This window comes from Carcharhinus amblyrhynchos, chromosome 9 (genome assembly GCF_965287045.1).
Source record: "Carcharhinus amblyrhynchos chromosome 9, sCarAmb.v2.hapA, whole genome shotgun sequence".
NCBI lineage: Eukaryota > Metazoa > Chordata > Chondrichthyes > Carcharhiniformes > Carcharhinidae > Carcharhinus > Carcharhinus amblyrhynchos.
Window position 1 is genome coordinate 38,026,530 of NC_137332.1, and position 24,610 is coordinate 38,051,139.

The following is a 24,610-nucleotide window of genomic DNA, read 5'->3' on the forward strand; positions in this document are numbered from 1 at the left end:
CCAAGCTGGGAATGGAACCTGGGTCCCTGTTAACAATGACAGGTTTCCTTCCCGAGAAGGCAGTAGTGAACCAGATGTGTTTTTACAACAATGGCTTCATGGTCACCATTATAGAGACAAGCTGTTCAATTCCAAATTATTAATTCAATTTAAATTGCTAGTGGGACTTGAACTCTTGAATCCAGAATATAAGCCTGGGTCTCCGGCCTACTAATCCACTACGCCACCACCGCCTCCTAATCTTAGGAGAGAGGTCAATCTCTGTTCTGAGTCTGATGTTTCAAATTATATCAGTCCCACAGGTGCCAACTTACCAAGGGCTCAATACCTTCACAAATACAAGGCTGAAATTAAGTTTTGTTCTCTGGGGACTGAACAGCACAATGCCTGAGAACACTGCTTTTTGCGTTGGGAATTGTATTTGAAACCTATCCAGGCTGGTTGTGGAAACTATCATTTTCCAGAACTGTAACGGTGCTACAACCTGAACTCATCCAGAGGATTTGACCAATAAGCCAGAGAATACAAATTCAAATTCCACCATGGCAGTTGAAGAATTTGAATTTGCTTATAAAAATCTGGAAATAAAACAGCTGTCAACAGTAAAGAGAATTATAAAACTGCCATAGAGTTACAAAAACTCAACCAGAAACTTTCCCTTATCTGCCATGACCAATAAGAATGGCCCTTTCAGGAGGCCTAGCAAGTCATTTAGTTTTTATGAACCCCACAAAAGGGGAAAGTAGTGATGGCCTTGTCAGCAAGGTCTAGATTCAAATAATTAATCTAAACTTTGTTTTCTTTGCCAGTTGTTATGGCCCTATTGTCTTACCCAGTTCCCAGTGAGCGTAAAAATTCTAGGCACAAAAGCATCAATAATTATGCAGAAATTTCTTATGTTTTTATATTCTCCTATTTCTTATGTTCTTAAATGTCATTAAATTAGCAATTTCATGGAGCCTTCTGGATGGTTGGTATGGAAAATGAGAAAAATGTGACTGATGCACTGAAGGGAATGCACCAGCCAGTTTAAAATGTAGTTATAGCTCCAACACTTTGTGTACTGTTAATATCTATAGGGTTCTCCTTAACTTCACTAGAAATTCTGTAAAAAGCCTGAAGTTGCATTTAATCCAGGGTTTTTAATAGATTGTTTGCCAAAGATAAGGTGGCCAATTGTGAGATTGCCAATGAAATTTATTTGAAAATGCATCAGGAATGATACAGAAGGATATATAACGTTTTAATGTGAGGCTGTTATAACGACACACAGGGAATGAGTACACTGAAATTGGTTTCATGTATCAGTATGCAATCTGCCATCAGAGCTCAACAATATGGAATTCACACATTAATTAAAAAATCTCAATGTTGGCAATGTTTCTTGAAGTACCAGTTTGGCACTTGCAAAAAAAAACAATGATACACAAGAAGGACAAGACTGATAAACAACAGTAGGCTGTGTAAAATTAAGTTTTTGTCAGAGGAAATAAACAATCATCATTACACATTTAAAAGAACATTGCCACACTATGTTAATCATATGATTCTTGGATCAGTCCTATGATGTTACATACACCTACTGGATTAAACTGTCATTTCCCCTTCTGGTCTTTGCTTGTGCCAGAAAGATTTATGATTCATCCTCATTATTTTTATTATATATGCAATGGCAAAGCCGACTGGCTTTTAGACTTGTATTCTCTTGGGAAGAACCTGTTCTATGCTGCACAGAGGTTCAGATTGTGGTGGCATCCTGCGCGCGCACACTATATAGAACAGAGGGAATCTTGCACTGATGCTCAGGAAATAAGTTCAAACCCAGTTTGCTCCCTCAGGCAGATGTAAAAGTTCCATGGCACTATATGAAGAAGAGCATCAGAGTTCCCCTGGTGTCTGATCCAGCATTCATCCTTCAACCGAAGCCCTTATTAAAAACAGATTATCTCTTCCTTTATCTCATTGCTATCAGTGAGACCTTGCTTTGCAGAAATTGGATTGCAGGTTTTCCTTCATTACAACAGCAGCAGCACTTCAGAAAGTAATTGTTCAGCTATGAAACACTTGGAATATTCCAAAGATCCTAAAGTTTCCATATAAAAAACACAGGTATACAAATCGTTAGGGTACATGATAAAGTAACCCTTTCTGGATAATATGACACAGGGTGGGTTTTCTGGTCTGTCCCCTCCGTCCACAGCTTATTTTGTCCGTCAGTGGGATCTTCCGATCTTGCCAGTGGCATTTGGCATGGCTCACCTGTCCAGTTGTCAGAGAACCTACTGTGGGGTGTTTCAGCAAGACAAAGATCCTGCTAGCAAGAAGGGTCAGAAAATTCTACCTCTATTTAATACCAGTGAGGTATCAGGAGGAGGATGTGCACATCTTTCACATAAGATAAACTGGTTAAATAATGAGAGATCCATTTGTGACTAAAAAATAAATTCTGACTACTTCTCTCATTTTCAGCAACTGAGTTTCTGGTGGATGACCAGTGTTTGGTGAAGCTGCTCAAAGGTCTTTGTCTGAAGCACTTGGACAAACTTTTGGAAGCAGAGCAGTGTTTCCGCTGGATTCATACAAAGTAAGTACAATTTACAGACCTTAATTTATAATTTACACATTTTCCCTACTGTTGTTAGGAAAGCTTATGACAGCATTGGATGTCTCAATATTGCAGAAAACCTTCATGGATATAAAAATTTAGGTGTGAAATTAAAAGAAAATTAGAGAGGGAATGAAAAATATTGACAATTAAAATCAAGAAAAACACTTGGATTTTTTTACAAATAAATAAAGAACAAAAGGACCATTAAACTTGTCAGGCCAATTAATGGCCATAAATAGGTATGGAGAGAAAGCGGGAGTGGGATACTGAAAGTGCGTGATCAGCCATGATCACATTAAATAATTGTGCAAGTTCGAAGGGCTGAATGGTCTACTCCTGCACCTATTTTCTATGTCTATATGTTTCTATTTAAGGTATGTGGAGGTGGAGGGCATGAGTATGATTATTAACAAATACTTTGCATTTGTTTTCACAAAAGAAAGGTTCAATGCAGAGATTACAACCAAGGAAGTGTGTGAAATATTAGATGAAATTAACAAAGGAGCAGTATTAATGTGTTTAAATTTTTCACATCGGCTAAGTCTCCAGGCCTGAATGAAATGTACCTTAGGCAGTTGAGGGAAGCCAGAGAAGAAACCGTGTAGGCTCTGAAAATCATTTTCCATACTCCTCTGACAAGAGGCATGATGCACAAGAACTAGAGGACAGTTAACATTGCATTATCATCTAGAAAATAATAGATTAAGTAATTACACGCCAATGAGCCTAAACTTGACCATGGGAAATTAGAGAAAATTCTGAGGGACAAGCTAAATGTTCATTTGGAAAGAGACAGAATATTCAAAGACAGCTCAGACTTATTGAGGGAATGCTGTCCGATTAACATGATTTTTTTTTGAGGAAGTAAGGAGGAGTGTCAAAGAGGATGGTGCATTTGATATAGTCTGTACAGATTTCAGCAAGGCTTTTTATAAGTGTTATAGTTCAGGTCAGAAACTCCGACGTGTTTTATGAAGTCCGCCTGGATCATAAGCTTTGCACTTTAAATTTGGGTAGGGTGAACATGAGATGCTTCACTTCAGGTATGATTCAGCTGACCTACTGGGGAGCTGTTATTAAACGAAGTTTATTTAAGAATACGGTTAACATGTATAGAAAAAAAATTAACATTAACTTTTACCAATTACAAACAAAGAAATAAACAATCATGATATTGTATAAACCTGAACAAGTACACAAAGTGTTCGATACAAACAAACTTCTCGACACAAGAAATCCTTGCCACAAGTTTAGCACAGAAAATACGAATACTCACATGATGCTGGAACTTAATTGAAACTCTGACTTCCAGAGTTGTAACTACTAGCAACCCTCTGGATATATGCATAGACCAGCTTGAAGTCAGAACAACTTCCCAAAACACCAGGAAGAGAGAGAGAGAGAGGTGTTGGTACTAACTAGCAATCCACCAATGGCAGAATTTTCACTCCAGCTAACAGCAACATTTCAAAAACCAGGGAGCGAGAGAGAAACACTTCTTTTCAGCTTGATGTCCACCTCCTTCTAAACTAAAACTGAAAGAAGATCCCCGAATTCTTCTGGGGAGGAACCACCTGACTTTGACTTGTCAGTCAATCTTCCCCCTCAGAATGCAGGATGATAAAAGATTGCAGAGTAAAAATAAACAAAACCCCATTGAAGCAGCAATAAAAGGATTTCTAACCAGACAGCCCAGCAACAATGAAAAAAAGAACTAAAGCTGTTATAGTTGCAGAGAACATGATTTTAAAAACACATTTCTTTAAGGTATACTAGCATCACATAAGACCTCACATGGCAGAGTGATCAGAAAAGTAAACACCCAAGACCAAGTTGGATACAAAATTGATTCAGAGGCAGAAAGCAAACAGTAAAAACTGATGGGTGTTTTTTGAGACTGTTTTTCCAGGGTTTTCTTTCAGGGCCAGGATCATTCTGTTGCATTTTGTGGTATATAATCAATGATTTGGACTTGAATATCATGGCTATGATTAAGAAATTTGCTGATGGTGCAAATATTGTCCGTTCATGTTTGTGATGAAGAAAGCTGTAGATTGCAGGATTGTAGGTATTAATGGAGTAACCAGGTGGAAGGAACTTGATAAATGGAGTTCAGTCTGGAAAAACGTGAGATGATTCATTTAGGAAGGTTGAACAAATCGAGGGAATACACAAGAAATGGTCGGCTACTGAGAAGTAGAAAGGAACAGAGAGACATTGAAGCACCTGCCAACAGATCCCTGGAAGTGGCAGGATAGGAAGATAAGGTGATCAAGAAAGGAAACAGAATAACTTTCTTTATCAGCCAAGGCATAGAACCTAGGAACATGGAGATTAAGCTGAGGTGGTATAAAACACTGATCAGGCCACAGCTGGGGAATCGCATGCATTTCTGGACGTTTGCACCAGAAAGGCTAGAGGAGATTTACAACGATGTTGCCTGAGCTGGAGAATTTTAGCTCTGAGGAATGATTGGATAAGCTAGGGTTGTTTCTTTGAAACATAGGAGGCTGAGGGGAGACAAAATTGAAATATATAAAATTATGAGGTTTACATACAGTGGATAGGAGACCCTGTCCCCCTTGTTTGAGAGGCCTATAATCAAGAGCGTGGATTTAGGATAAAAGGTTGCAGGCATAAGTGGAGTTTGAAGGGGAAATTCTTTCACTCAGTGTATGTGAAAGGGCAATAGAGGCAGAAATCCTCATAGCATTTAAAAAATACTTGTAGATTACAGCATTTCAGATGCATATCCAGGACTACAGACCAAGATCAGGAAATCGAGATTAGTTACTTGGCTTCCTGATGACTGGTGTGGACAAAGTAGGCCAGATGTCCTTCTTCCATGCTGTAATTTTCTCTGATTTGGTATTGGAATTCTGCATTCCCTTAGCTGTCAATGGATGTGAAAATCTCAAAGCATTATTTGAAAAGAGACTGCTGCCAAAACAAGAGACATCTTCAAAAAGGCAGCTCATCACCACCATCTCCAAGGCAAATGGCAATGGGCTACAAATATTGGCCTAGCTAATGAAGCCCCAATCATTGGAATGAATAAAACAAAATCTCTGGCTTTACCAGAGATGAGCTCTGATCGTTAATGTAGAGAACATCGGTATCAATACCATTCTGTGTTGCTTCCTTAAAAAGAGTAGAGAATCTGTAAAGGAAAGCAATGTGGAATTATTGCTAATTCTAGCAGATTTTAATCCAAGTTCATCCAATATCTTTTTTCCATTATTCTTTAAGTTAATTTATATTTTGTTGTTACTTTCTGTTTCAGAGAGCAGATAATCAAATATGACCATTACTTAATTCCAAATGCTTTACTTGAACATGGTCTCCTCTGCATGCAAACAGGAAAAAATGATGAGGCAATAACATTCCTGGAAAGAGCAAAGTAAGAAAATCTAATAATTGTGTTTTTTAACCAGTATAAAAGTAAAACATCTGAGTTGTCCTTTATCCAGAAAATATTGTTGATGCTCTTCATATCACATATTCTACATTCTGACTCAACAGGGTCGAAGGAAACCATATCTCACAATGCACATTTGTTGGCATGAAATTGCAGGCAAAGTAGGTCTCCTATTCTCACACTGTTTAAAAGCTTGGAATCTCAGCTGTTGCAGAAGTTTATTTTTCCAAAGTTGTATTATCCTTGACTTTGACAAAATTCCATTAGTAGCCTAGATATTATCCAGCTCTTGCTGCATTTGGATACGGGCTGCTTCAGTATCTAAGGTGTCACAAAGGGTACTGAACATTGTGCAATTATTAGCAAAAATCTCCACTTATGATAAGACATCCATGAATCAGATTTTCTTTTGACAACTTGGTAGTTTAACAGTGGAATTATGAAAGTGAGTTTTTTTGTTATTGCATAATTAAATTTAAAGTTCCCTGATGCTATAGTAGCATTTGAATTTGTCTCTAGATCATGAATTCAATCTTGTGAATTACTAAGTATTATGCTGCCAGACCACAGAAGAGTAGGGAGTCTCTTGACCAATATTTATTCCTCAGCAATAGATTAACCAGCTATTTCAATGTTTGTGGGAATTTTCCAGAATCCTATAAGAGAAAATGAAATCTTGGCATCTGCTGACAAACCTGAAAGTATACAAGCCTTTTTTAGAACAATCTACAAAAGGAAATTAATTCATTCTTCTTTAGCTCATTTACTAAGATCTGTGACTTTGCTCTATTACATGACTATATTGAGAATGAATTAAATAGTCAAAAAAACCAAACTATTAGCAGACAAAAGCTAAATCACAAATGTTGAAATCATCCAGCTAGCAAAGAGTACCAGAGGGGCAATGGAGGGAGAGCAGAGGTGAGGGAGGGACAGCAAGGACGAGGGAGGGAGAGAAATTGCTATAATACACAACTCTTCAGATTGAGGTTTACTGCCTAAGTTGCAAGCAAGTTAAGTGTTCCAGAATTAGAACAGATGATTTACCCAAGCTTCATATTGTGTACAGAAGACAGTAATATTCACAATTGCTGACTTGCATGACTGTATACATATGGTACTATAGCTTACTAAAATGACCTTGAATTATCAAAACTCACTTAGAAGGGGTTACTACATTGTGCTTCCTGTATTGTTCTGAAAAGAAAGGACAAGCCCGAAAGTCTAAAAATCCAGCCCTGTCCAGGCAGGAGTCAGAGTACATATTGGTGTTAATTGCTGCAAATACCAGGCACCATGGGCTTGCTTAAACCAAGTTGCAGCAACCTGGCACAGCTCTTGACCCAGTGACATTGAAGGAATAATTTCAAGACAGAGTGTTGTGTGGCTTGGAGGGCAATTTGTGGAAGTATCACTGAAGCAACCCTAATGTTGGTAACCCTTCATATTGCAGTTTGTTCACAAGGAAACTATGAAACATTGCAGTTTTGGTTACGTACATGTTGCTTGAGGGGTATATTGATAATTGAGGTTGTTTAATCACAAATTAACAGCCAATGTATTAGCTCCAGGGGTCTCCAATGCTGAAATGGTACCATTCCGCTAGTCCTCAGACATCCGGCACTTTAGTAATTCCTACAGACCACAGTCATGAAGGTAACCATCAGCTTCCAACTTGAGCCTATCAAGACTGTGGAGTGTTTGAAAATGACCCTATGATCTAAACAGAGTTAAAAAGGCTGGCAGAGTTAAAAAGGTTTTTAAAACAGACCCTATGATCCAAACAGAGATAAAAAGGCTGACAGACTTGAGCAAAGAATTTAGTAACATTGATTTGTCATCGTTAATATGGGATATCATCAGGACTTCTTGTGCACCAAAGAGCCATGTAATTTGAGCAATTGCTAAAATTGCTCATGGTATTTATTATTTTGCATTGCTTTGCATGTAAATCATTACAAGCATAACAAAATGTGGTGTTAAAATTGTGCAAAGCCTTTGGGCTACGTTGACTTAAAAAAAAGTTAAGGGGTGACCTGGTGAGCTTTCAAAATCAGAAGGGAAACAGTAATTGCTACAATTCAGATGGTGACAAAAGCAATTGTTTGTTTATTAGTGTCACAAGTAGGCTTGCATTAACACTGCAATGAAGTTACTGTGAAAATCCCCTCGTTGCCACATTCTGGCACCTGTAGGGGTGCACTGAGGGAGAATTCAGCATGGCAAATGTACCTAACCAGCACGTCTTTCAGACTGTGGGAGGAAACCAGAGCACCCAGAGGAAATCCGGGAGAACGTGCAGACTCCACACAGTGACCCAAGCTGGGAATCGCACCTGGATCCCTGGCACTGAGGCAGCAGTGCACTGTGCCACCCCAAAGAGATTAGAATCTAGAATTGTTTGCCATATACCTTTGCTGTTAAGAAAGGATTATAGATTTAATATTGTTTCCTTGAAACAAAACAAAGGTTGGGGGAATGATGAAGATTGTAAGATTGGACTAGATAATTTGTGTGGGGAAAATCTGAATTCCATGAGCCAAATGGAAGCTTTTGGCTGCATTAGGACGTAGCCGTTAAGAAGTTTTAACTGGAGCAGCCACCCACATTGTGACTACAAGAGTAAGTCAAAAGCTAGATATTCTTTGGCAAATCACACTTCCTGACTCCCCAAAGTTTGTCCACATTGATGAAATACTATTCACTTGCCTGGATTAGAGCAACTCTAATAATGCTGAAGATTCATAACAGCAGTCAAGAAAATGCAGTCTGCTTGACTGATACTCTCTCCACTGGCCCACAATAGCTGCAGTGTGTAGTATCTATGTATGTATTTCTAAGTTGGGTTGGTGTCTGGCTTGAATGGGAATTTGCAGATGATGGAGCTCTTATGTGCTCATTGTTCTCTCAACTGTTGGGGGAAGAATTTGGGAGGTGTGTTGAAATCTTGGCAAGTAAACTGCATTGCATCACCTTATAGGATGATTATAGCACAAAATTTGTATCAGGGTAAAGTGGATTTGTATTAATTAAAATTGTGTAGTTGAATTAAAAGTTATCCAAATTGAGGTAGATGGTAAAAGGTGTACCCAAAAGCCACATTAATATGATTGTGTAAATATAAGTTTAAATTGCTCCTTGGGAGTCCTCTTATGATCTTCGTAGCACCTAGTTAAAAACTGAATTACATTTGCTGTGAATGAAGGAGTTAAAGTTACATTTCAGCTTAGGATTCATGTTTGCCCACTGACGCCAAGAGGAGGAAATATATCTCCTGTCCACATTCATAATGCCAGAAGCTACTGGGAAGAAAACTCAGCACAAATGTTTATTTCCCAGCTGCCTCTATGTTACAGTTCTAAGCATAATACAGAGCAACAAATACCAGAGTTATCAAAAATGGGTGCATATAGAGAAGCAGTGTAAATAAGTGTTTTGATTCAAAGTATTTCAAATAATTTTGTGCATGTCCTTGCTCTTTAGGGAAATGTATCCAGATAATACCAATAATCTCTTGGAGAATTCACACTGGGTTACTTACTCTCTTTCAGACAAAACTACAAGAATTATTCTATGGAGTCAAGGACACATTTTCGAATTCAAGCTGCTCTTCTGAAAGTGAAATCACATACACAAAATAGAAATCATTCATTGCCTTCTGAAGCTTAAGACGTTTAAATTATTGAAACAAGAGAACCACGAGCTACAATGACATGAGCAAGAGTTTTTGAAGAATGGTATATTGATACTCACATCTACTGCTAATCTAAAACAAAAGCAGAATGCTGTGGATGCTGGAAATCTGTAGTGAAAACAATATACTGGAAATACTCAGCAGGTCTGGCAACGTCTGTTGAAAAAGAGAGTTAATGTTTAGAGTTGGAAGTTGTACTTAACTTGAAATGTTAACTCAATTTTATCTCCACAGATGCTGACAGACCTGGTAAGCATTTTCAAAGGTACACTGTTGTTATTTACTGTGGTACATAATCACCGAATGCAGGGTCACAGGGTTTATGTACACCATTGTGCCTTACACTGTCTCAGGGAAACTGTTAATTATTGTGTTGGTGATCTACATAATTTAGAAACTTGTTTTTGTAAAAATGTAAATACATAATTCCATCTGCAAATGTAATTGCACAAGACAGTAGGTATATGAAAGCTACAATCACAGTTGTCACACATTTCTCTTTTCTACCCCCACCCCGCCAGTCCCCATTCCCCACCCACTCACCTCCATGTATTGATCACACTCACCACAAACTGCCCTTGCTTGAATTAGGAAAATAGCACGTCAGTTTCCATTATTGTCAATTACAAAGACATAGGCTTAACATGCTGTAACCAATTTCAAGCAGAAACAATTGTTAAGCGAGCAGTTATTCTCCAGTTGAAGTGCAGTTACATATTATACTTATTCTGCATTTAAGTACTGTGGCATACTGGACATATTTGAAGAAATTGTGAACACAGTGATTTAAAAAAATGCATGAACGGGGCAGCTTTCAGTTTTCTTAAAATTAGTTTCTAACAGAATATTTCACATGATACTTAAAAGCTTGGTTCACGTTTAGTATTGCTGACTTGCATAATTTAATGTCAGGCGTTTCCTAGAATTCCAACAGTGCAGGAGGCAGCCATTCAGCCCAGTGACTCTGCACCAACTCTCTGAAAGAACTTCTTACCCAGGCCCTATCCCTGTAACCCCACATATTTACTTTGCCTAATTTCCCTAACCTAACACATCCTGGGTCACTAAGGGGCAATTTAGCATGGCCAATCCATGTAACCGGCACATCTTTGGACTGTGGGAGCAAACTGGAGGAAACCCAGGCAGATATGAGGAGAATATGCATGCAGACAGCCACTCAAGGTCAGAATTGTACCTAGGTCTCCAACACTGAAGCAGCAGTGCTAACAACTATGCTGCCCACACTTATTGTAACTTACAATTAAATCTACACTTTCTGTCCTTCTCATTAGCTATATACATTTATGTAAAACTATCCAATGTGTATAGTAGGTCATTTGGATTAGCATCAATGTGGACACTGAAATCATTGGTGACTGCATTCAGAAAGGCAAATACATTAAGTACAAGGGTCAGTGGGAGAGGTAAGGCAATGGGGAAAAATATAAACCCGATAGTCATACCATCAATTTCATACTCAGATTTACCTCCTCTAAAAATATGGGACATTAACAAAATAAAACAGTAAAATTTGCTGCCTTTGGTTGCTTCATAACATTTGGGAAATGACAGACAGGCACTGTATTCAATTTTATTTCTCTTTATTCCTCAGCTAAGTCTCTGCTACCAATTATTTCACCATCTAATGAATAAATAATGAATGTTTTCTCACTTTTCCAACCTCCACAGTATGTAATAACTAGGAGAGTTTAACAAAAAAAAAATCAGGACCAATTTGGGGGAATTCCTTCCTGTCTATGTTAATTGTAAACCTATGCAACTTTGGAATAATATGGTCTCTGCTCCAGTTGGGAACTGGACCAACTCCCAACTGAAGGTTAGTGCCCACTGCACCATCCAGCAGTGCATTCCACAGGTTCAAGGGAAAGAACCACCCCTAACATCCAATCAATTCCTACTTCTGCATAATTTAAACACATGCTCCCACTTTTCTTCAGCTGACAGACATAATAATCAACAGGAGATTTTTGAAATCTCTAAATCTTCTAAGCCAATGCTACTGTAAGTAAATAGGCCCAGAGTTGGCTCTGAGTAACTAAGGTTTCAAGGCTCATTTTTGTTTAAAATTGGAACTGGTCTACGTTGCAAATGAAATTGAAGCATGGAGCTTTTGTATTTGTTAAAGTGAGAACATAAGAACATAAGAAATAGGAGCAGGAGTAGGCCATCCAGCTCTTCGAGCCTGCCCCACCATTCAATAAGATCATGGCTGATCTGTCGTGGCTCAGTTCCACATTCCCGCCCTCTCCCCATAACCCTTAATCCCCTCTCTTATCAAAAACCCATCAACCCGCGTCTTAAAAATATTTAGCGAGGTAGCCTCCACCACTTCAACAGGCAGAGAATTCCAGAGATTCACCACCCTTTGAGTGAAGAAGTTCCTCCTCAACTCCGTTCTAAACCGCCCCCCCCCCCCCCTTTATCTTGAGGCTGTGCCCCCTAGTCCTACTGTCCTTTCTGAGCGGGAAGAGTCTCTCCACCTCTATCCTATCCATCCCATTCATCATCTTATACGTCTCAATGAGATCTCCCCTCTTTCTTCTAAACTCTAACGAGTACAAGCCTAGTTTATTCAGCCTCTCCTCATAGCTCAACCCCCTCAACTCCGGCATCAGCCTAGTAAACCTCTGCACTCCCTCCAAGGCCAAAATATCCTTGCTTAAGTACGGCGCCCAAAACTGCACACAGTACTCCAGCTGCGGCCTCACCAATGCCCTATACAGCCGCAGCAAGACCTCCCTACTTTTATATTCAATCCCCCTCGCTATGAAGGCCAGCATCCCATTCACCTTCCTGACCACCTGCTGCACCTGCAAGCTGGGTTTTTGCGACTCATGCACAAGGACCCCAAGGTCCCTCTGCACCGTCGCGTGCTGCAGTTTTTCGCCACATAAGTAATAATCCTTCCTACCAAAGTGGACCACCTCGCACTTGCCAACATTAAATTCCATTTGCCAGTTCCTGGCCCATTCGCCCAGCCTATCTAGATCCTTCTGCAGACTCTCCACACCCTCCGCACAATTTGCCTTTTCTCCAATCTTGATGTCATCAGCAAATTTCGACACCCTACACTCGGTTCCCTCTTCCAGATCATCTATATAAATGGTAAATAGCTGAGGCCCCAGCACCGACCCCTGAGGCACTCCACTAGTCACCATCCGCCAATCCGAATAGCACCCGTTGACCCCCCACTCTCTGCCTCCTATTTGACAACCAATCCTCTATCCACGCGAACACCCTACCCCCAACTCCATGTCCCCTGACCTTCTGCAATAACCTCCTGCGAGGTACCTTGTCAAACGCCTTCTGAAAATCCAGAAAGACCACATCCACCGGCTCTCCTCTATCCACCACCCTAGACACATCCTCATAGAACTCCTGTAAATTTGTCAGGCACGACTTCCCCTTAACGAAACTGTGCTGCGTCTGCTCTATCAAGCAATTCCTCTGAAGATGCCTCGCTATTTCCTCCTTGATGACGGATTCTAACATTTTACCTACAACAGACATTAAACTAACCGGCCTATAATTCCCTGCCTTTTGTCTGGCACCCTTCTTAAACAACAGCATAACATTAGCCGCTTTCCGGCACTTCCCCGGAATCCAGCAACGTCTGGAAAATAACCACCAAGGCATCCACTATCACCTCCGCCATCTCTTTCAGAACCCTCGGATGCATTCCATCCGGTCCTGGCAACTTGTCCACAATCAGTTCCCTCCAGTCTGTCGAGCACCTCCTCTCTAATAACAGTAATGTCATTGAGACCCTCCAGTCCTAACACCTTTCCATCGCTAACACCCGGCAAATTATTCACATCCTCCTCCGCGAAGACAGAAACAAAAAAGTTATTCAGGACCTCAGCCATATCCCTATCCCCTACCACTAAGTCCCCCTTCTCATCCTCTAAGGGACCAACATTCATCCTAGCCAGCCTCTTCCTTTTTATATATTTATAAATAGGACATCTGTCTTGCAAAGAAACAATTTCCTCAATTTATTTTCTAGTTTCAGCAACAAACACTTTAGGCCAAATGCAACATTGATGGAAAGCAAAGCAATTTTTGCATGCTGAAACATCACATTAAAATCACAATCTCAAATAGTCGAACATACCAGTTGATTTTTTTTCCCCCCGATTCTCGAATGTACCTTTTGCCCTTTCTGAAAAAGATTGCCAGCCTATGGAGAGTTTTGTGATCTAGCAATTCTTAGGGTTGCCAACTCAGTATGAATATATTTTGGAGGTTACATCACATGTCCCATTCAAATATCCCTGCCACCCTCCCCCCCCCAAACAACATATAAATAAGTGTTTAAATAAAATGAAAAACCTCTTTTTCAAAGAAAAGACATAGTATATTTTTTTCTCCTGGATTGTTCACAATAGTGCTCTGGCAATTCTAGGACATGGGATGGGTTAGCAACCACTAAAATGTTACTGTTATTGCATCTTATATTGATCAAGTATTAGCCCTCAATGCAAATACACTAAATGCAAGTACTTATTGGCTTTTCATCTTTAATTGTAACTGCTAACAGCGTGGTACACTGTACTGTTCATTAACCTAAAACAATGAAGTTTTTTGTTTAAGGACATCTAGATTTTGTGTGAAATGAAATCTTGCTTTGGTCAAAAAGTAATGTGTTGGGACATGTTAACAAATTGAAAAATTTCGTCTATCATTTCTATCTTCACACATTCAGACTTTCCTCTGTTCTGCACTGTAATACATTTCCCTCTCCTCATATTTAGTGTTTCACCTTGTGTTCAGACTTATGCAAGAACAGTCAAAGTTTGAATTTGCACAACACGCTAGTCTGAAATGAGAGTTTGAGCAGAAGATAAAGTGGAGTTGGGACCGCAGCCAGATCAGCCTTGATTTTACTGAACGGCAGAAAGGCTAAATGGCCTACTCCTGCTCCCAAGTTCTTATGTATTCTTGCTGTAATTTGTTTAATACTTGAAATATTTGAATTTTGACTCTTCATTTGATGTTCTGCTGGATTCAGAACTAAGTAAATTAAGACTGTCTTCATATTGTTTAATGATTAAAAGTTTTAGAATGCTAGTTGTATAATTATGTTGTTCCTGATTTTCATATTCATGAAGATAGCTTATATGTAAAACTTCCTGATATAATTACCTACATTTTGTAGAGCACTTTTAACATATGGGAATGTCCCAAGGCACTTCACAAGAGTGTAATCAGCCAAACATTGATACTGAACTAAAGGTGATATAATAGGCTGCTCGTGCAGCTTCATCTGGATTACTAACGTTGGTCCCTTTAACCTTAAAAAGGATATAGTTACATTGGAGGCAGTCGAATGGATATTCATCAGGCTAGTTTTTGGGAATGAGAGGGCTGTCCTGTCAAGAGAAACTAAATAGTCTGGGTTTGTATTCCTTGGAGTTAGCTGGATCATTAGAAGTATTTAAAGTGGAGGTGGATAAATATTTGATAGTTCGTGGAATAGAGGGCTACGGGAAAATGCCACAGAAAAGGTAGTGAGGCAGATATAGATCAGTCATGATCATATTGAATAGTGGGGCAGGTTTGAAGGATCTGGTGACCTACTCCTATTTCCAGTGTTGCCGGCCGGGGGGGGGGGGGGGGGGGTGCAGGGTGGGTAGCTAAATGATGACTTTTTAAATTTTTAAGCTGGGTCTTAAAAGAAAGAAATGTAGAAGTATAGGGAGAGAATTCCAGAACCTAGGTCCAGACAACTGACGACATAGATGCCAGTAGTGAGGTTAGGAGGGGTGGAAGAATGGAGAATTTTCAAGATAGTAGGAGGTTATTTTGGTAGTGGGGAAGAGCTGAAGTCAATTATTAAGGATGCAATAATAGCATTTGGAGCGTAGTGACAGGATTGGGCCAAGTCAGCATGGATTCACTAAAGGGAAATCGTGCTTGACAAAACTTCTGGAACTTTTTGAGGATGTGACCAGTAGAGTAGGCATGGGGAACAAGTGGATGTTGTGTATCTGGATTCCCAAAAGGCGTTTGACAAAATCCCAGACAAGAGATTAGTGAGCAAAATTAAAGCTTATGGTATTGAGGGGTAATGCATTGATGTGGATAAAGAACTGGTTAGTAAGAGTGGAAATAAATGAGTCCTTTTCAGAGTGGCAGGCAGTGGGGTACTACAAGGTTCAGTGCTGGGACCCCAGCTATACATAATATACATTAATGATTTGGGTGAAGGAATTGAATGCAATATCTCCAAATTTGCAGGCTAAGAAACTGCAAGGTGACTTGGACAGATTGGCTGAGCAGGCAAATACTTGGCAAGTGCAACATAATGTGAATAAATGTGAGGTTATGCACTTCAGTGGCAAAAACAGGAAGGAAAGGTTGGTGTACAGGTTCAGCAGGTGGCGAGGAATGGCGTGCTGGTCTTCATAGCAAGAGGATTGGCATATAGGAGTAAAGATGTCTTGCTGCAGTTAAATAGGGTTTTGGTGATGCCACACCTTGAGTATTGTGCGCAGTTTTGGTCTCTGAGTCTGAGGAAGGACATTCTTGCTATTGAGGGAGTCTAGTGAAGGTTCACCAGACTGATTCCTGGAATGGCAAGACTGACATATAACGAGAAGCTGGATCGGCGAGCCTTGTATTCACTGGAATTTAAAGAATGAGAGAGGGTCTCATAGAAACATATAAAATCCTGATGGGATTGGATCAGGTTAGATGCAGGAAGAATGTTCCCAATGTTGGGGAAGTCCAGAACTAGGGGTCACAATCTAAAAATAAGGGGCAAGTCATTCAGGATTGAGATGAGGAACTATTTCTTCACTCAGAGTTGCGAACCTATGGACTTCTCTACCACAGAAAGCTGTTGGGGCTAATTCATTAGATATGTTCAAGACAGAGGTGGACGTGGCCCCTGTGGCCAAAGGCATCAAGGAGTATGAACAGAAAGGAGTGGGATACTGAGAGTGCATGATTAACCATAATCATATTGCATGGTGAAAGGCCAAATGGCCTAACTATTTTCTATGTTGATTTGATTTTGATTTGATTTATTATTGTCATATGTATTAAAAGTGAAAAATATTGTTTCTTGCACACTATACAGACAAAACATACCGTTTATAGAGAAGGAAACAAGAGAGCACAGAATGTAATGTTGCAGTCATAGCTAGGGTGTAGAGAAAGATCAACTTAATGCAAGGTAAGAACATTCAAAAGTCTGACAGCAGCAGGGAAGAAGCTGTTCTTGAGTTGGTTGGTACCTGACCTCAGACTTTTATATCTTTTTCCCGATGGAAGAAGGTGGAAGAGAGCGTCTGGGGTGTGTGGGGTCCTTAATTATGCTGGCTGCTTTGCTGAGGCAGCAGGAAGTGTAGACAGACTCAATGGATGGTAGGCTGGTCTGTGTGCTGGATTGGGTTACATTCACGAACTTCTGTAATTTCTTGCATCTTGGGCAAATAAGGAACCATACCAAGCTGTGATACAACCAGAAAGAATGCTTTCAATGGTGCATCTGTAAAAGTTGGTGAGAGTTGTAGCTGACATGCCAAATTTCCTTGGTCCTATGAGAAAGTAGAGGTGTTAGTGGGCTTTCTTAACTATAGTGTCAACATGGAGGGGACCACGACATGTTGTGATGATATGGACACCAAAAACTTGAAGCTCTCAACCCTTTCTACTTCACCCCCATTGACGTAGACAGAGGCATCTTCTTTACACTTCCTGAAGTTGATGACAAGCTCTTTCATTTTGTTGACATTGAGAGAGACTGCCAGCACTTTAGTTCACCAGATTTTCTATCTTATTCCTGCACTCTGTCTCATCATTGTTTGACATCTGACGCATTAGAATGGTATCTTCAGCAAACTTGAAAATCGAATTGGAGGGGAATTTGGCCACACAGTCATGGGTATATAAAGAGTATGGTAGGAGGCTGAGAACACAGCCTTGTGAGGCACCAGTGTTGAGGATGATCCTATTACTGATCGTGGTCTGTGAGTTAGGAAGTTCAGAATCCAGTAGCAGAGGGAGGTGCCCAGGCCCAGGCCATGATTTGGAGATTAGTTTCATGGGAATAATATTGTTGAAGGCTGGGCTATAGTCAGTAAATAAGAGTCTGACATAGGTGTCCTTGTTATCTAGGTGTTCAGGGTTGAAGTGCAAGACCAGGGAGATGGCATCTGCTGTGGACCTATTGTAGTGGTAGGCAAAGTATAGTGTTACCAGGATAGGGAGGAGCAAGACCAGAAACAGGAGGATAATGGCCGAGCTAGGCTTGGTAAGGAATAAAATTGGGCAGCAGAGTTTTGGAGTAACAGAATTAGATAAAGGGTAGCAAAAGGGAGGGTGGACAAGAGTTGGAATAGCTGAGTCTGGAAATAACAAAAGCACAAATGAGGATCTGAGCAGCAAATAGACTAAGGCAAAGTATTGTTATGATGACAGCCCCTTAGCAGGTCCCCAGTGCAAGGCAACAATATGGAACTCTTGTTGGAACAGTTTATCTATAAGCCTTTTAACTCATGCTTTTAAGCATAAGCTTTTAACTCATTTGCAATCAAAACATTGAGCTAGTTGGGAGAAGTGTGTTCAAATCAAGGGTTTGAAAAATATCAGTGTAAATGAGAGTTATGGGAATAGGGCGGGATTGTGGTTGGTGCAGACTCGATAGGCTAAATGATGACCTTGTGCGCTATAGGGATTCCATGATTTGAATTCAATAAAAAAATCAATAAAAAGTAGGTAAAATGTTAGAATCCGTCATCAAGGAGGAAATAGCGAGGCATCTTGAGGAGAATTGCTTGATAGAGCAGACATAGCACGGTTTCGTTAAGGGGAAGTCGTGTCTGACAAATTTACTGGAGTTCTATGAGGATGTGTCTAGGGCGGTGGATAGAGGAGAGCCGGTGGATGTGGTCTTTCTTGATTTTCAGAAGGCGTTTGACAAGGTTCCTCACAAGAGGTTATTGCAGAAGGTCAGGGGACATGGAGTTGGGGGTAGGGTGTTAGTGTGGATAGAGGATTGGTTGTCAAATAGGAGGCAGAGAGTGGGGGTCAATGGGTGCTATTCGAATTGGCGGATGGTGACTAGTGGAGTGCCCCAGGGGTTGGTGCTGGGGCCTCAGCTATTTACCATTATATATAGATGATCTGGAGGAGGGAGCCGAGTGTATGGTGTCGAAATTTGCTGATGACACCAAGATTGGTGGAACGGCAAATTGCGCAGAGGGTGTGGAGAGTCTATAGAAGGATCTACATAGGCTGGGCGAATGGGCCAGGAACTGGCAAATGGAATTTAATGTTGGCAAGTGCGAGGTGGTACACTTTGGTAGGAATAATGGTAGGAAGGATTATTACTTACGTGGAGAAAAACTGCAGCAGGCGGTGCAGAGGGACCTCGGGGTCCTTGTGCATGAGTCGCAAAAACCCAGCTTGCAGGTGCAGCAGGTGGTCAGGAAGGCTAATGGGATGCTGGCCTTCATAGCAAGGGGGATTGAATATAAAAGTAGGGAGGTCTTGCTGCAGCTATATAGGGCATTGGTGAGGCCGCAGCTGGAGTAGTGTGTGCAGTTTTGGGCGCCGTACTTACGCAAGGATATTTTGGCCTTGGAGGGAGTGCAGAGGAGGTTTACTAGGCTGATGCCAGAGTTGAGGGGGTTGAGCTATGAGGAGAGGCTGAATAAACTAGGCTTGTACTCGTTAGAGTTTAGAAGCATGAGGGGAGATCTCATTGAGACGTATAAGATGATGAATGGGATGGATAGGATAGAGGTGGAGAGACTCTTCCCGCTCAGAAAGGACAGTAGAACTAGGGGGCACAGCCTCAAGATAAAGGGGGGGCGGTTTAGAACGGAGTTGAGGAGGAACTTCTTCACTCAAAGGGTGGTGAATCTCTGGAATTCTCTGCCTGTTGAAGTGGTGGAGGCTAAATATTTTTAAGACGCGGGTTGATGGGTTTTTGATAAGAGAGGGGATTAAGGGTTATGGGGAGAGGGCGGGAATGTGGAACTGAGCCACAACAGATCAGCCATGATCTTATTGAATGGCGGGGCAGGCTCGAAGGGCTAGATGGCCTACTCCTGCTCCTATTTCTTATGTTCTTATCTGGAATTAAGGATCTACTGATGACCATGACCACTGTCAATTATTGGAAAATCCAATCTGGTTCACTAATGGCCATTAGGGAAGGAAATCTGCCGTCCTTACTTCATCTGGCCTACATGTGACTCCAGAGCTACAGCAACATGGTTGACACTCAACTGCCCTCAGGCAACTAGGGATGAGCAATAAATGCTAGTCAATCAGCGATGCCCCTGGTCCCACAAATGAATTAAAACTCAGATTTTGTAGGTGCCCATTTCAGATCTCCCACTCCTGATCGCTGGAGTCATATCATGAAGCAGTGACAGCTATGATAAATTTCAGACATTCAAATCTTTGGAGCACAGTCCATAGAACCTCACAATTTACTCAGACAAATGCTTATTGGTCAGGTCAATTAATGCAATGAAGTGTTCCTGGTATTCCTAAAGTTTTTCTTTCATTTATCTGGCAACAAAGACTAAGTCACAATCTCCTTTGGAAAATCAAAAGTCACAGTGTCTGGGAGAACTGTCCCACTCACAGGAAGCAGACAATTCTGGAGAATCCATGTCAGAATTTTTTCTGCTGTAGACAAGAGGGAAACACCTCCCTTGTTTTCATAGGTTATAGATTTCATTCCCTTCTTGAAGGCAGTCACAATTGTTACATTCCTGAAGACATGTGAGAGGGGGAGATGTTTCCTGCCAAACCTATAGGAGTAATTAATGCAAGGAGTCTTGAAGAAAGCAAAGCTCCAGCAGCTTTGAAGACTTCAGCTGGAAAACCACCAGGACCACAGACTGTTGCTTTTCACGTTTGATTGCTTGCTGCATCTCTCCCATTGATAGTGGTTTATCCATGGATTCTACCACAGGGTTCTGGGGAAAAGCCTGGAGAGCAGTGTGGATTCACAGTTGAGTTGCTGAACATGTTCACTCCAGCACTGGCAGAAGGCATTGCCATTCTCAATAGGACAAGCGCCGTCATGAATGAAGGGCATTTTACTCTTTTGACCTTGGTCTATAGATGGCCTTCAGAAAAAGCTTTGTCTATCATGATGATCATGTTGGATCTCTCAGGCCCTCTCTGCCCACCACGTTTTCTTTGGACATCAGACTTGATTGATAGAACGTTGGATTACTCAGTCAAGCAAAAATGGTAGTTTTTTGTTCCAGGAGGTTGCATATTTGAGCATCATTTTTGCCTAACCAGTCCTAGAAGCAATTATGCTCAAACCCAATGTCTGGACATCGAAGTTTACCACAGCTGACTTAATTCCAGAAGACTAGGATTTAAGAGTGGGATGTTTGAAGATTTTTCAGATTGATTTTGAGTTGCACATAGAATTCCCACCTTCAAACTGGGCTGTTTTAGGACCAAAACATTTACTCCTTCCTCTTGGACTTGTGCACCTTACAATGTTTGGTGCTAGGTAGATATGCATCACTGATTGAACAAGTTGATGATCTGCCAGCAGGCATCAGTCCCCCATGTGAACTGAATGACAAAGACATCACTTAGATCTCTGACCTGAAGAATAACATAATTCAGAATGTTAATTGCCAGGGACTGCCACCTTGACATGAAGAGACTTGTCTCCAAGATCCCTTGAGTGATGATGTGGAGATGCCAGCGTTGGACTGGGGTAAACACAGTAAGAAGTCTGACAACACCAGGTTTAAATCCAACTGATTTATTTGATAGTAAATTCGCAAGCTTTCAGGGTTTGCCCCTTCGTCAGGTGAATGGAGAGTTCTGGCCTCAGACAGAGCATGTAACAGCACAGACAGTTTACAGATTACTGAGTAGAATGCGAGTCTTTACACATAACCTGCTATTCAAGTCTTAAAGTGGCCAACAATGTGAGTGGAAGGAACATTAAGCCCAGGTTAAAGAGATGTGTATTGTCTCCAGACAGTACAGTACTGTTCAGGGATCTCGGGTTCATGTCACATAATCTGTAACCCCCATGACTTGGCTGGGTTTGCTAAACCTCACTTACTGGAATGTCTGGAGACAATACACATCTCTTTAACCTGGGCTTAATGCTCCTTTCACTCACATTGCTGGCCACTTTAAGACTTGAATAGCAGGTAAGGTGTAAAGACTTGCATCCTTATCAGTAATCTGTAAACTGTCTGTGCTGTTATATGCTCTGTCTGAGGCCAGAACTCTCCATTCACCTGACGAAGGGGCAAATCCCGAAAGCTTGCGAGTTTACTATCAAATAAATTGGTTGGACTTAATCCTGGTGTTGTCAGACTTCTTACCCTTGAGTGATACCATAGGAGCTCCTTGCTCCTGGTAGATCCACCCATGATGGCAAGGTTCAGAACGATGCCAGACAAATTGGAGTTCAGAGTCCTCAACAACAGAGCATGTGAAGGAAGATCGTGTATCTCACTGGATGCAAAGCTGAAGGCAGATGCAACATGTCATGGTTTGGCACATCATCAAAAATTTGACTTCTGCTTATGTTCTCAGGGGAGAACGTTGACTTTTAAAAAGAACTTCAAACTCACAGTTATTAACTGAAACGATCATACCACAAGATTTCATGCTGTAAACAAAAACTGTTATTGTACAAGAATTAAACAAAGCAAGTACAAAGTACAAAGAACAACCCAGCACAGGAAACAGGCCCTTCGGCCCAACGAGCCCGCACCGCCACATCACCCTACACCTATTCTACCCTGCATGTCTACGAATGGAACCCCTAACTTAGCCAGATTCAGGGGAGAATAGTGTCAATTTGGTAAAACCAATCAGCCTAAGAGCACATCTTTGGGGTGTGGGAGGAAACCGGAGCGCCCGGAGGAAACCCACGCAACCACAGGGAGAATGCGCAAACTCCCACAGACACAGGCCCAAATCCATGTATCTGCACAGCTAGCAGTGCTAGTCACTGAGCTGTTGCGGCGCTCGTCTACCGGTCCAGGATCAAGCACACACACCGACACAAAGTACTAGGCCACTCCCGGAACTTCCAAGAGCAGCCCACGCACGACCCACCGTGTGCATGCCCCTCGTTTGACACGAGGTGGACCTCCACCTGCGGAATAAAAAGACAAAAACGTTAATCTTACAAGCCTGCTTTTCCGGTGTCTCCCGAGGTTCTAACCTTATTTAATAGCCCCTACCATAACCCTCCATCCTCGTTTCACTCATGTGTCTATCTAACTGAACCTTAAACGAGTCCAACGTTCCTGCCTCCACCACCCTACTCGGTAGCGCGTTCCATACCCCCACAACTCTCTGCGTAAAGAACCTTCCTCTCACTTCCAAATTATACCTCTCCCCCCTCACCCTTAAATCATGACCTCTCGTGTTTGTACCCAGTCTAGGGAGCAGTCTCTCACTATTAACTCTATCTATTCCCTTCAGTATCTTATATACCTCTATCATGTCCCCCCTCAATCTCCGTCTTTCCAAGGAGAATAGTCCCAGTTTCTCCAACCTTTCCTCGTAACCCAGCCCCTCCATGCCAGGCAACATCCTGGTAAACCTCCTCTGCACCCTTTCCAGAGACTCCATATCCTTCCGGTAGTAAGGTGACCAGAACTGGACGCAGTACTCCAAATGCGGTCTAACCAACGTTCTGTACAACTGAAGCATCAGACGGCAGCTTTTATACTCTATACCCCTTCCTATAAAGGCTAACATTCCATACGCCTTCCTAACAACCTTCTCAACTTGTGACGCAACCTTCATGGATTTGTGAACCTGCACTCCCAGGTCCCTCTGTATGTCTATACTCCTAATCTGTCTACCTTTTATCACATAGCTCCTCTCTGCATTATTCCTTCCAAAATGCATCACCTCGCATTTGTCAGGATTAAATTCCATCTGCCACCTATCTGCCCAATGCACCAACCTATCTATATCCTGTTGTATCACCTGACAATCCAGTTCTGTACCCGCCAACCCTGCCATCTTGGTGTCATCAGCAAACTTGCTGATCACACCACCTACGCTCTCTTCCAAGTCATTTATGTATACTACAAAGAGGAGAGGTCCCAGTACTGAGCCCTGCGGCACACCATTGGTCACTGGCCTCCAGCCCGACAAGGTCCCCTCCACAACTACCTTCTGTCTCCTATTACCCAGCCAGTTCTCAATCCACCTAGCTACCTGGCCTCGTATCCCATGCGCCTTAACCTTTTCTACCAGCCTACCGTGAGGGACTTTGTCAAACGCCTTACTGAAATCCATATAGATGACATCAACGGCTCTCCATCGTCAACCGTTTTTGTCACCTCCTCAAAGAATTCCACCAGATTTGTAAGGCAAGACCTCCCTCTAACAAAACCATGTTGCGTATCCCTAATCAGATCGCAACGCTCCAAATGCTCATACATCCTACCCCTAAGTATTTTTTCCATTAATTTCCCTACCACCGATGTCAAACTCACTGGTCTATAATTTCCAGGGTTATCCCTACTACCTTTCTTGAACAGCGGTACCACATTTGCTACCCTCTAGTCCTCTGGGACCTCACCTGTGTCCAAAGAAGAGACAAAGATTTGCACCAGAGGCCCAGCAATTTCATCTTTCACCTCCCTAAGCAGCCTGGGATAAATACCATCAGGCCCCGGAGCTTTATCCGTCCTTACGCTACCTAAAAGCCCTAGCACTTCCTCCCTCGTAATAGATATCTCCTGCAACTGATCCTCAGCTCCCTTCAAGAGACCGCACGATTCCGAACCCCTCTCCTTCGTGAATACCGACGCAAAGTATTCATTCAGGAGCTCCCCCATTCCCTCCGACTCAATACATAACTCTCCACTCTCGTCCCTAAGAGGAC

General features: G+C 41.6%; 1 protein-coding gene across 2 annotated transcripts in view; it reads left to right on the forward strand.

Annotated features, from left to right (window-relative positions):
- ttc39a (tetratricopeptide repeat domain 39A) overlaps positions 1 to 11,872 on the forward strand; it is an 83,725-nt gene extending 71,853 nt beyond the window's left edge. For both annotated transcript variants that reach the window (XM_080195482.1, XM_080195483.1), the window contains exons 16-18: positions 2,470 to 2,584; positions 5,892 to 6,008; positions 9,578 to 11,872. In XM_080195482.1, the coding sequence (XP_080051608.1) occupies positions 2,470 to 2,584; positions 5,892 to 6,008; positions 9,578 to 9,695 (350 nt within the window). In that variant the 3' untranslated portion in view covers positions 9,696 to 11,872. The remainder of the gene's footprint in view (positions 1 to 2,469; positions 2,585 to 5,891; positions 6,009 to 9,577) is intronic.
- The last annotated feature ends 12,738 nt before the right edge of the window (positions 11,873 to 24,610 follow it).